At 40.7% G+C, this 13,161-nt stretch overlaps 1 protein-coding gene across 1 annotated transcript in view; it reads left to right on the top strand.

The window, feature by feature from the left end:
* Positions 1-4,713: 4,713 nt before the first annotated feature.
* The window catches only part of LOC103507923 (transcription factor Sox-10), a 29,034-nt gene continuing 20,586 nt past the window's right edge, over positions 4,714-13,161 (top strand). The window contains exon 1 of the mRNA XM_008472441.3: positions 4,714-5,600. Coding sequence (XP_008470663.1) covers positions 5,413-5,600 — 188 coding nt within the window. The 5' untranslated portion in view covers positions 4,714-5,412. The remainder of the gene's footprint in view (positions 5,601-13,161) is intronic.

Below are 13,161 nucleotides of genomic sequence, written 5' to 3'. Positions count from 1 at the left end.
AGAAGAAGAGAGAGAGAGAGAGAGAGAGAGAGAGAGAGAGAGAGAGAGAGATGTTTCGTGGTTTTTCCAAACAAGTTTTCAAAAGGAAACTTCAAAAAAATTCGTGAACAATCGGGGATAATTTCGGTAATTTTCTGAATTCTTAAAAGAAAAAAATCCCAAGCTAATAATATTTTCTCACAAAAGATTTTCGCCGCCCCTCTGAGACGATAAGAAAGTTTTTGATCCTCCAATCTCTTTGCCAGCCTAGTTAGCTTAGTTGGTAGTGCGTCTGCCTTGTAAGCGCTAGGCCGCGGGTTCGATTCCTGCCCGGGGCGGATTTTATCCTGATGGGATAATGTTCGTTCTCGGAACGGCTGGCTTTCTCCTATCCTGTCTTCCTTCTCTCTTCGATTTCGGGACGATAGGACCATAGCAGTTACAGTTCCCTCTTACAAACCTCTTTAAAAAAAAAGTGGTAGTATTCCCTAAAGAATGGATTCCTCCCAACTTCAATGAATCCTTCCAACACCTCATCTTACAGAGTACAGAAGAGACAAAAGAGCTACGTGCGAACGTGTTGCCTTATCACCATCAAGGCAAAGTATTTCATATAGGTACCTTATTATTGTCATTATTGCAACAGTAGTCCTAGAGGAGGAGGGGCATTGAGAACCTTGGGCGAGGGGGTTGGGGATTGGACAGCTGAGGATGGGGAGGAGGAGGGGCATTAGGAACCTTGGGCGAGGGGGGAGGGATGGACACCTCGGGATGGGTAGGACATTGGACAGTTTGGGAGGAGGATATTGAGCAACTTCTTTCTTACTTCAGAGTTAAGGCTCAATAAAACTGAGGTAAAAAATGTAAAAATGCTGCTCTGAATCAACTAAAGCATGTTTCAAAAGCCAGCCTAGTTAGCTTAATTGGTAGTGCGTCTGCCTTGTAAGCACTAGGCCGCGGGTTCGATTCCCGCCCGGGGCGACCAGCCTAGTTAGCTTAGTTGGTAGTGCGTCTGCCTTGTAAGCGCTAGGCCGCGGGTTCGATTCCCGCCCGGGGCGGGTTATCCTGATGGGATAATGTTCGTTCTCGGAACGACTGGCTTTCTCCTATCCTGTCTTCCTTCTCTCTTCGATTTCGGAACGACAAGACCATAGCAGTTACAGTTCCCTCTTACAAACCTCTTAAAAAAAATAAAAAAAAAAAATAAAAAAGTGGTAGTATTCCCTAAAAAAGGGATTCCTCCCAACTTCAATGAATCCTTCCAACACCTCATCTTACAGAGTACAGAAGAGACAAAAGCGCTACGTGCGAACGTGTTGTCTTATCACCATCCAGGCAAAGTATTTCATATACCTTATTATTGTCATTATTGCAACAGTAGTCCTAGAGGAGGAGGAGGGGCATTGAGAACCTTGGGCGAGGGGGGGGGAGGGATGGACACCTCGGGATGGGTAGGACATTGGACAGTTTGGGAGGAGGATATTGAGCAACTTCTTTCTTACTTCAGAGACCGGTTTCCAGCGGATCACTGACGGTGAGCTTTAATGGACATTGAAAAAGCCTTTAATCAACCTTACCGTACAAAGGGTTCCATACCTGGCTGGGGGCGTCAAACAGGGAGTAGACCAGCTTGGTCCGACTCGGGGACTTTAAACAGGGCGTATAATACCAGCCTGATTTCCCCTTGCTAAAGAAATAGCAAAGTTTGAGTGTGAAGGGGAACCTCTTTTACAACGGCCGAAACCAAATGTGAGCTCAAAGCAATCAACCTATTTAGAGCTGATTGAGAGACTGATGAAAAACGCCGACCCCTTCTGATAACGAGAAAAGGCGAGGAAGAAGAAGTCTTTAATCAACCTTACCGTCCAAAGGGGTCTAAGCCGATATTCATGGCATACAACTTAATGCGAGTATCACCTTAAAGCACTGTCTAAGAGTCTAAGCTACGGTCGATCGAGCTAGGCCCTTCCAGCACCTGAACAACCGGCAAAAATGGAGTTTTTTTCTTTCTACCTTTGTTACGAGTTTACTGAAACGGCCTCTGTCAAACCTCTTTGAAAAAAAGCATGTTTCAAAACCATCTCAATCGACGCGACAGTCAACATGAGGCAATATGCAGTAAAGATTTTGCACTGCCAGCCTAGTTAGCATGGAGGGTCACAGGTTCGATTCCCGCTTGGGCCAGATTCTATCCTAAACAGATTAGGTTCGTTCTCGGAACGGCTGGATTCCTTCTATCCTATTTTGTCTCTTCGCTTTAGGGGCGATAAAACCCTGGCAGTTACAGCTCCCTCTACCAAACCTCTTGGAATGTTCTTATTATATTGATATGTTCTTGGAGCATGCTTCATGTTACTTAGGTGTAATTGCACCTTTTTAGGAGGGGTCATCCAACCTCACGCAACAATTGGATTCATTCAAAATTCGAATGAAATAATGAATCAGTAATAATAATAATTGATTAATTTCACAGAAAACACATTACATCATTTAGCTCCTACCCTCATAATAATATGAATCGAAGAAAAACATGCGTGAAATTGTGAAATTACAGCAAAAAAAGAAAAAAAAAAAACAAAAAACAAAAAAAAAGGTCGTGAAAATATTGTGTCACAGTAATGTTGCACAATATTTTCAGAAAGTAATGGCAGTATATGATGCCAGTAGAGAATACAGCTACTGGCGATGGGGTTGTGTAAATACCACTCACCACTGGCGTGAGTACTGTCCAGTAACATTCCAGTCCAGTTGGTCGAAGTAGACTTCTGTACAGCTACAAATCCAGTTGAAATTGATCAACCAGAATGAAATGTGGATGCCATCAAGGTTTTTTGTTTGACCAAAAAAAAAAAAAAAAAAAAAAAAAAAAAAAAAAAAAGGTCGTGAAAATATTGTGTCACAGTAATGTTGCACAATATTTTCAGAAAATAATGGCAGTATATACGAGTATGACGCCAGTAGAGAGTACAGCTACTGGCGATGGCGGTGTGTAAATACAGCTCACCACTGGCGTGAGCACTGTCCAGTAACATTCCAGTCCAGTTGGTCAATGTGGACTTCTGTACAGCTACAAATCCAATTGAAATTGATCAACTAGAATGAAATGTGGATGCCATCAATGTTTTTTTGACCAGCCTAGTTGTTAGCTTGGTTGGTAGCGCCTCTGCCTTGTAAGCGCTAGGCCGCGGGTTCCCGCCCAGGACGAATTTTATCCTGTTTTCTTTCTCTCTTCGATTTCGGGACGATAAGACCTTAGCAGTTACAGTTCCCTCTGTCGAAATAAATACCCTTTAAATAGGTATGTATAGGTACTTGTTGAAAGTTGGAGCCGAAGTTTTTTTTTTTTTTTTTTTTTTTTTTTTTTTTTTTTTAATTTTATCGGGGGCAATTTTTTTTTTAATGTTTTTAAAAGGCTTGGGTGACGTACACACGTAAGTGGCGTAGGTTTGTGGTCTTGCTGACTTTGTAGAAACTTTATGGACAGGCTAGGAGAAAGCCAGACGAAAGCCGTGGACAGTGGGACAGGTTAGGAGAAAGACAGCCGTTCCGATAACGAACTTTATCCTTTTAGGATAATAATAATAATAATAATAATAATAATAGTGTTTATTTATACTGCTCGCATAGGACTGAAAAGTCCCTTTACTCCAGCAGTAGGCTACTACTATTATTGTGGTCAAATTCTCAAATTATATGAGGATAAAATTCCATACCTCGGCTGGGATTGAACCCACGCCCTCCTGTTTACCAGGCGAGCACCTTGACCACTACACCACCGAGGCAGGATACCTTTGTTGGTAGCAATATGCCAAATCGGATAAACCGTTAACGCAAAGCCCAAAGGTTCCATCCGGTTTAAAATCTAATCAGAAAATGTCCTTCAAATGTTCAATTTTCTCCTAATTTCAAAAATCGGACGAGCCAGCCTAGTTAGCTTAGTTGGTAGTGCGTCTGCCTTGTAAGCACTAGGCCGCGAGTTCGATTCCCGCCCGGGGCGGATTTTATCCTGATGGAATAATGTTCGTTCTCGGAACGGCTGGCTTTCTCTCCTATCCTGTCTTCCTTCTCTCTTCGATTTCGGGACGATAAGATAAGGTTCGATTCCCGCCTGGGCCAGATTCTATCCTGAACAGATTAGGTTCGTTCTCGGAACGGCTGGATTCCTTCTATCCTATTTTGTCTCTTCGCTTTAGGGGCGATAAAACCCTGGCAGTTACAGCTCCCTCTTATCATTAAAACTTGAAACTCACTCTCTTAGGTCACGTAATTGCGCCCCAGACCATCTGACAAACAATCAGAACGTGTGTGGCGGAAAAAGCTCGAGACCTAGGTCTGATCTGACACGTTCCGACTTCCGACTGTTTGTCAAACAGTCTGAGTAGGAGTGGCAGGCAGAGCTTCCTCGCTTTCTTATCACCACGAGAGGAAGCACCTATCGTCTTGTATTTACATATGAAATTTTATTACCCCTTTGCCGAGAAATGGTGGAGGCGCTCTTATACCGCCGTCAGAATGTACCAGTGCCCCCCGAAATTACGCGCTTCATCTTCAAATTTAATAATAAAAAAAAGTTCTAAAAAATAAATTAAAAGTTCCATTAACGAACAATTAGTTTTCGACTTTTATTAACATAATAATTTCCAATATTATATAGTCATAGACCATAGTGCGAAAAACTATAAGCATCTTTCTTTAAACTACTTTTTTCATTAGATATTTTTATTTAGCAATTCGTATTGTTGTTTTTCGGCTGCAAAAGTTTATTAGTGTAATTTGTCTCGTTTTTTGACACTTGAAAACGACTTTCAGTTCGATCTTTCTGAAATACCAAAAGAAAAAGTTAGCGTAAAAGTCCTGAGAAACGAAGGAAAATGTGGATACCAGAACGGTTGTGAATTATTGTGAGATAAGGAACAATTCTTTCATTGTCTTATTGTTCAACTGTGATAACCTGATAACTGAAGTTTAACTAAAATACCGAAGATTAACCAACTTTTCTATCAAAATCATTTTATCTGATAACTCCTATAAAGAACCGTCAGTGAATTCGTTCTAATAAAGTAAAAAGCACAATAAAAATACAATGTTTTCCAAGGATTTTTAAAGGTTTTGCAAAAGAGTTTGTTGTGATCAAATTTTAAAGCTTTTACAAAAGATTTTTTTGTGGTTCATTTTTGAAAGCTCCTTCTTTCACGTATTGGTTGACTTATCAATAAAAGATCTAGAAAAAGTAATTTTCATTATCTACCTACCTTTATGTACTTGAAATTATCATAACCTAAAAGTGTGCCTATATTCCTAAAGAAATTAGTTTTGACTTCGACATTTAAATCTTTTGATAACTTTGTTACAACTTAAAATGACTTTGAAAGCTCATAAAGTTTTTTGACAGTTTTTCCCGCCCCAAATAGTGCCTCACGGGAATTTCCAACCATGTATGGAATAACAGAGCCCCCCAATGGTTCCAAGCCAGTGGTCACAATCACCACAAGTGCCGCCAAAAGCATAACTGCGGCCGCCAAAGCCGCCATGAAAGGGCCGCAAGATAACGCGGAAATCAAGGAAGCCGTCAGTAAAGTGTTGCAAGGATATGATTGGACGTTGGTCCCTACTGCTACCAAGTGAGTATTCTGACTTTTATAATGTGGGTTCGAATCTTGGCCGTGGCTTATTTATACTGCTCGCATAGGACTGAAAAGTCCCTTTACTCCAGCAGTAGGCTACTACTATTATTGTGGTCCTCGCATAGGACTGAAAAGTCCCTTTACTCCAGCAGTAGGCTACTACTATTATTGTGGTCAAATTCTCAAATTAGGATTGAGGATAAAATTCCATACCTCGGCTGGGATTGAACCCACGCCCTCCTGTTTACCAGGCGAGCGCCTTGACCACTAAATAGGACTGAAAAGTCCCTTTACTCCAGCAGTAGGCTACTACTATTATTGTGGTCAAATTCTCAAATTATATTGAGGATTCCATACCTCGGCTGGGATTGAACCCACGCCCTCCTGTTTACCAGGCGAGCGCCTTGACCACTACACCACCGAGGTAGGTTAGCGCCACTATAAGCTTTTTTACCAACCTCAGTGGTGCAGTGGTTATCGCAATGGACTAAGCTTCACTAGAGCTTCTAGAGGTTGTATCGTCTTCAACATAGACGCACTTTATACTTTCCTTAGCCTGAAGGTGGGAAAGTAATACGGTGAATTTTTTTCAGGGTTACGGAATGAACGCAAACCAAACTATTTCCCTCTCTTTGTTTAAAGTGGTAGTCAGCCAGCCTAGTTAGCTTTGATTGGACGTTGGTCCCTACTGCTACCAAGTGAGTATTCTGACTTTTATAATGTGGGTTCGAATCTTGGCCGTGGCGGAAATTTTGTTTTCAAACTTTTCTGTTCCCAGCTAAGTAGTTACGGGCCGGGCCCCCTCGGGCGTGCTAGAGAAGTAGAGATCCGCCCCTCTGAATACGGCCCTGCTAGGTACACAAGAGAGGTACGGTACCTACATCCACAGCCTTCACCTATTTCCTTTTAACGGTGTGCTGATCTCAGAACCTATTTAGCAATTTATCAAGGATAAGCAAGGTGTTACAATTTAGCAAAGATTATCTTTGCTAAATTTCACATTCTTCTTATGAGTGCACTGTGCAATCAGCAAGGCCATGTTGACTTTGTTGGTCGCTATTCTCAATCATTGTAGGTCATGATCAAGTTTTTTGCTGACCAATCAGTTTGCTGAGCTAAGCAGATCCGGTGCTTCTGTTTAAATTGAGACTAAAGAGTCCCCCACAGAAAAAGCTATTGCCCATATTGTTACCTTTTTCAGAACAGGGGTTGGGGGTATTGGAACACATCACATGCCTTCAGGCACACTCCATTTGTCAAAGGTCTGGGTTTATCTTGAGCTTGGGAAACCATTTACTGACGAAAATTTGTACCTACTGATTTTTTTTTATTATTATCATTATTATTATTATTTTAATTATTTTTTTTTTATGAATTGGATTTAGGTACAGCATCAGCACAATTTCTGACTTAGTTCTGAGATCCAAACATCCTGGATAGGAAATGATATATGAATCTTTTCTTAACAGTACCTACATATTAGATATATACCTACCTACCTACCTAACCAATCAAGTCTTCTTCGCCTTTTCCCGTGTACACTGTACAGACGGGGTCGGCGTTTTTCGTCAGCCTTTATTATTATTATTATTATTTTTAATTAATTGGATTTAGGTACAGCATCAGCAAAATTTCTGACTTAGTTCTGAGATCCGAACATCCTGGATAGCAAATGAATCTTTTCTTAACAGTACCTACATATTAGATATGTACCTACCTACCTACCTACCTACCTACCTACCTACCTACCTACCTACCTAACCACTATTCCTATTATTTAGTATTTTAATAGGTATCTTCTTTACCTATTATTATGATTTTATCTACTAGGTATATTTTGTTTTCCGAGTGGATGCCCTTCCCTCTCAACCTTTGCTATTTCTTTAGCAAGGGAAATTCAGGCTGGTATACTCCCTGTTTATAGTCCCCCAGCTAGACTAAGCTGGTCTACTCCCTACCTACCTAACCACTATTCTTATTATTTAGTATTTTAGTAGGTATCTTCTTTACCTATTATTATGATTTTATCTACTAGGTATATTTTGTTTTTCCCTTCCATTTTATTAATTATTTCATTTATTTTGTTTAGTACATGATAATCATCTACGAAACAAATCTGGTGTTTATTTAGGGGGTACCGCGCCTAATCATTTCAATCTTGTACCAAGTTTACGGATCGTTTGTTCCGTTGTCTCTCCAGCATGCTCTATTAGGGTATTAGGACATTTAGGAGATTAATGTTGTGACATTTATCTTAAACCCTTTCGTCTCCTCGTTTTACAACCCTTCCTTAACTCCCCTCCTCATTACCTCACACAACCAACTAGGAGCCGCAAGGGTTAGTGCCTATAATAGGAGATTAATGTTGTGACATTTATCTTAAACCCTTTCGTCTCCTCGTTTTATAACCCTTCCTTAACTCCCCCCTCATTACCTCACACGACCAACTGGGAGCCGCAAGGGTTAGTGCCTAAAATTTGGAGTATTTTTGAGGGTTATTGACCTAAATTCAGTTTGTTTTTAACTGAAAAATCGAGGCCCAATAGGTATTCTTATTATTTAGTATTTTAGTAGGTATCTTCTTTACCTATTATTATGATTTTATCTAGTAGGTAGGTATATTTTGTTTTTCCCTTCCATTTTATTAATTATTTCATTTATTTTGTTTAGTGCATCATGATAATCATCTACGAAACAAATCTGGTGTTTATTTAGGGTGTACCGCGCCTAATCATTTCAATCTTGTACCAAGTTTACGGATCGTTTGTTCCGTTGTCTCTCCAGCCTGCTCTATTAGGGTATTAGGACATTTAGGAGATTAATGTTGTGACATTTATCTTAAACCCTTTCGTCTCCTCGTTTTATAACCCTTCCTTAACTCCCCCCCTCATTACCTCACACAACCAACTAGGAGCCGCAAGGGTTAGTGCCTCAAATTTGGAGTATTTTTGAGGGTTATTGACCTAAAGTCAGAGTTTGTTTTTAACTGAAAAATCGAGGCCCAAGAGGTAGGTACCCAAAGTTTTGCGAAACAGTGCAAGTGCTAATAGCGTGAAGGAGATTAATGTTGTGACATTTATCTTAAACCCTTTCGTCTCCTCGTTTTATAACCCTTCCTTAACTCCCCCCTCATTACCTCACACAACCAACTAGGAGCCGCAAGGGTTAGTGCCATGGTGCCTAAAATTTGGAGTATTTTTGAGGGTTATTGACCTGAATTCAGTTTGTTTTTAACTGAAAAATCGAGGCCCAAGAGGTACCCAAAGTTTTGCGAAACAGTGCAAGTGCTAGCGTGAAGTGAGCGTCCAACATTTTAATTTCGTGGTTCGATTTTCTTTTTGCTCAAAATTTCTCTAAACTTATCCACGGGTCAAATACATATTAATATTAATAAATTCCTATTTATGATAAAATAAATATTGTTTGCCATTACTTTTGTTAATTTGATCAATTCAGATTTACCGCGTCCTGTCAAATATTGACAATTTTTCCTTTTGTTTTTCTTTATCGAACCGAGGTTATTGAAAGCAAAGTCAATATTGACTTTTGATGGCGGTAGCGGCTAAGTGCTTTTACTTTTAGACCGCTCGGTTCCTTTAATTAACAATTAAATAAACTTCTCCTCTTCTTTTTCTTCGCCTTTTCCCGTGCACAGACGGGGTCGGCGTTTTTCGTCAACCTCTGAAACCTTTGCTATTTCTTTAGCAAGGGAAAGTCAGGCTGGTCTACTCCCTGTTAAAGTCCCTCAGGCAGACTAAGCTGGTCTAATCCCTCTTTAACGTCCCCCCAGCCAGACAAATTAAATAAACGCCTAAATAAATAAATATATAAACTAATAAATATATGTAATGCATGGTCAAAATAGGCTTTTTTTCTTCTTAAAATATTCGGGATTACACTCACGGAATTAGCAGCCCTAGACCTCAAGTATGTGTATATATCATGTACTAAAATGGTATTCCAACGCCAAGGACTCCGTAAAGTGGACAAATAAAGTACCAGGTACCAGAGTGACACTTGTCATAAAAGCACCGGGGTGACACAAGTCATAAAAGAACTTCAGGATACGAGAACACGTGCGAGGGTAAGGTTGTAAAACCAAAAACCTGATAACAAGACTTCCGTCCTGCCGAAAAAGAGGAAGTGGTAGTACCGTTTTATTTGAATATATTTAAATAAATGTTTCTCTCTCAGGACACTTAAGGTAGAAACACAGAAACACACAAACATTATCACGTCAAGTCAGGTGAGCTCAGGGGCAGTCAGAAAGATGTATAGTTCAAAGTTTTCCCATAATATTGTAGGTAGTAATCTCGTTCAGGACAGCCACACTACCATCACGTTACGTCAGCTCAAAAGTTCAAGGCATGAATACAATTTGTTCGTTTCATTTTCGCCTCGGTCCAAAATTTGGGGTACTCCTAAGGGCCCCGTTTCCAAACAGGTTCAACAGTTCAGTGAACCACGCTATTTCCCCTTTATTATTAGACTATCAAGATAAAAATAAAACAATAAAAAAATAGAAAGTATCTAATAAATATGAATTATTATTTCACTGCCATTACACGTCACATTACAAACTACAAGATAAAGGTTATTAGATCATTACCAAGTACCAACTAAATCGTCAAAAAAGCGGAACCTTTGAGCAAGGAAGATATTTTTTTATGATTCCACAAATGGGTATTCTTTATAGGACTCCAAAAGGTAACAGAACCGTGAAAAAAAAGGGAGAGATTTAAAGGAGGGGACCCTTATTTTCGGTGCACTCCTCTGATTAAAAGATGTGAGCAGGATAAAGGTTATTAGATCATTACCAAGTACCAACTAAATCGTCAAAAAAGCGGAACCTTTGAGCAAGGAAGATATTTTTTTATGATTCTACAAATGGATATTCTTAGAAAGGTAACAGAACCGTGAAAAAGAAGGGAGAGATTTAAAGGAGGGGACCCTTATTTTCGGTGCACTCCTCTGATTAAAAGATGTAAGTAATTAAGAGGGTTTTTATTGGGGTAGGTTCGAGAGGTCAATGAACTCTCGGGGTAGACGGGATCTCGGGATATGAATTTATTTCTGGTTATGTAGGTGATAGGGTTAGGATTCAAACCCAGGACCTTCTGCATGGCAGTACGTTACCACTGGATTAACAGTGCCCTCTTTTTTTTTTCAAGCATTCGAGGAGTACCTATACGTAAATAAGTAAGTACTCTTAAGGCGTGTCCAAACATGGTCAACCGGCCATCGCGTCGGTCGAAGAGATAAAACTATATTCTCGACTCGAGGCAGAGTGGACGGTTCAGTCGACGTCGATGGGTACTCTTAAGGCGTGTCCAAACATGGTCAACCGGCCATCGCGTCGGTCGAAGAGATAAAACTATATTCTCGACTCGAGGCAGAGTGGGCGGTTCAGTTGACGTCGATCAACGGCCGGTCGACTAAGTGTGGACACACCTTTATAATTTATAATCCATGGGACAAAATAGGATCTAGGGGCCCAAATTTTGGACTGTCAGACTTGACATGGGGGGCTGGGTTTCCTGTTTTCTGTCCCCTTATCCTTGTGGTGACGGATTGACGGTTCGGAATTTGGAGTGGCCCTCCGAAGTCTTTGAGATGTCACTCAACCGCAGTCATCCAGAAGCGGCCAGTATACAGGGTGGTCAAATTGGCCTCTCCCTAATTAGGCTCAAAAAATCGAGGCGTTTACTGGAGGCAAAAAAATGTTGAAAAAAAATAATAATAGGTCGCTTTTCTTTATATTTCCATCCATGCATCTACTAAATTAATGTGATAAGATCAACTTTTTTTTTTTTTTAAAGAGGTTTGACAGAGGGAACTGAAACTGCTATGGTCTTATCGTCCCGAAATCGAAGAGAGAAGGAAGACAGGATAGGAGAAAGCCAGCCGCTCCGAGAACGAACATTATCCCATCAGGATAAAATCCGCCCCGGGCGGGAATCGAACCCGCGGCCTAGCGCTTACAAGGCAGACGCACTACAGGTACTATTGGAAATTGGAATTTGGATCGTACGAAACGTATTCCATACAATGTAATAGAATGCACCTTCACAAAGTTAGCGGTTCTTCAGAAAAGTGTATTCCTACCGCCAATATTCTACTTTCTGTTTTCTTGTTACCAATATTCCGCTTTCTATTTTGTTTCAGTTTAAAGCAAGAAGATTACAGCTCAAGTGCGGACGAGGGGTCCTCGTCATATTCTCCTTCCCAACCTCTGACACCTCCTGGGACACCTAACAAACGACTGGCGACTACCAGGTTTCAGCCGTCCTTGTGTGAGTACATTGCTTCAGTAGGTAGGTGTCAACTAGGGATCATGTAAAGAGTGAGTTATTAAAGTTACAAAACACACACTACCTATATTAGAGGGACACTCTGATTGTTATAGTTTCCCTCTGTAAATAACGTCCAATAAAAAAAAAGTTACAAAACACTAGGTATACAAAGGTACATGTTTCAGTGAACTACTCACTCAATGAGTCAGCTCCTAAGTCCCTATAAAAATAGGGAGTTGAAGAGTGAGTTACATGTTTCAAGCTCTGACGCGCCGAGTTGCAAAACAATGTCGATTTGCTCGACATCCGATTTCTTTTATAGTCCGAATAAATGGAATGGAATTTAATCAACATTGTTCGAGAATTCGCTCAATTTGACCACAATAAAAGTAGTCTACGCCAGCCTAGTTAGCTTAGTTGGTAGTGCGTCTGCCTTGTAAGCGCTAGGCCGCGGGTTCGATTCCCGCCCGGGGCGGATTTTATCCTGATGGGATAATGTTCGTTCTCGGAAACGGCTGGCTTTCTCCTATCCTGTCTTCCTTCTCTCTTCGATTTCGGGACGATAAGACCTTAGCAGTTACAGTTCCCTCTATCAAACCTCTTTAAAAAAAATGTTTTGGATACACATAGACTAGTAGTAAACATACGTACATAGAAGGCTGGGAATGGGTTAGGCTGTTTTGGATACGCATAGAAACCCCAACTATAAATATCAGCCACGGAGGAGGAAATGCAGCAAGAACTTGGGCACTAGCGCCAATAATCTGAGCAAATCCACGAGTTCAATTAATAGGTAAGTAGGTTTACGGATGCTGCAATGCTGCATGTACATCTCGGAATGAACAAATTCACCTCTGTTGTCTAGAGAACACTGACTCTTAACCATGGATACTACTGCCCGGAGACAGTAGTATTCATGGTATTCATCATGGTCCTTCGTCCGTCTTCGGTAGACCTGAGAGGTACACCTGATCAGGTCAACCTGTCAGGTTTACCTAATACCTCATGAGCACACACACTAAAGAGTAGGTACTATTGGAAATTGGAATTTGGATCGTACGAAACGTATCTATTCCATACAATTACAATGTAATAGAATCCACCTTCACAAAGTTAGCGGGTCTTCAGAAAAGTGTATTCCTACCGCCAATATTCTACTTTCTGTCCAGTAGTATTCATGGTATTCATCATGGTCCTTCGTCCGTCTTCGGTAGACCTGACAGGTACACCTGATCAGGTCGACCTGTCAGGTTTACCTAATACCT

Source organism: Diaphorina citri, unplaced genomic scaffold (genome assembly GCF_000475195.1).
Source record: "Diaphorina citri unplaced genomic scaffold, Diaci psyllid genome assembly version 1.1 scaffold351, whole genome shotgun sequence".
Classification (NCBI taxonomy): Eukaryota; Metazoa; Arthropoda; class Insecta; order Hemiptera; family Psyllidae; genus Diaphorina; species Diaphorina citri.
This window is presented reverse-complemented; position numbering and strand designations above follow the sequence as displayed.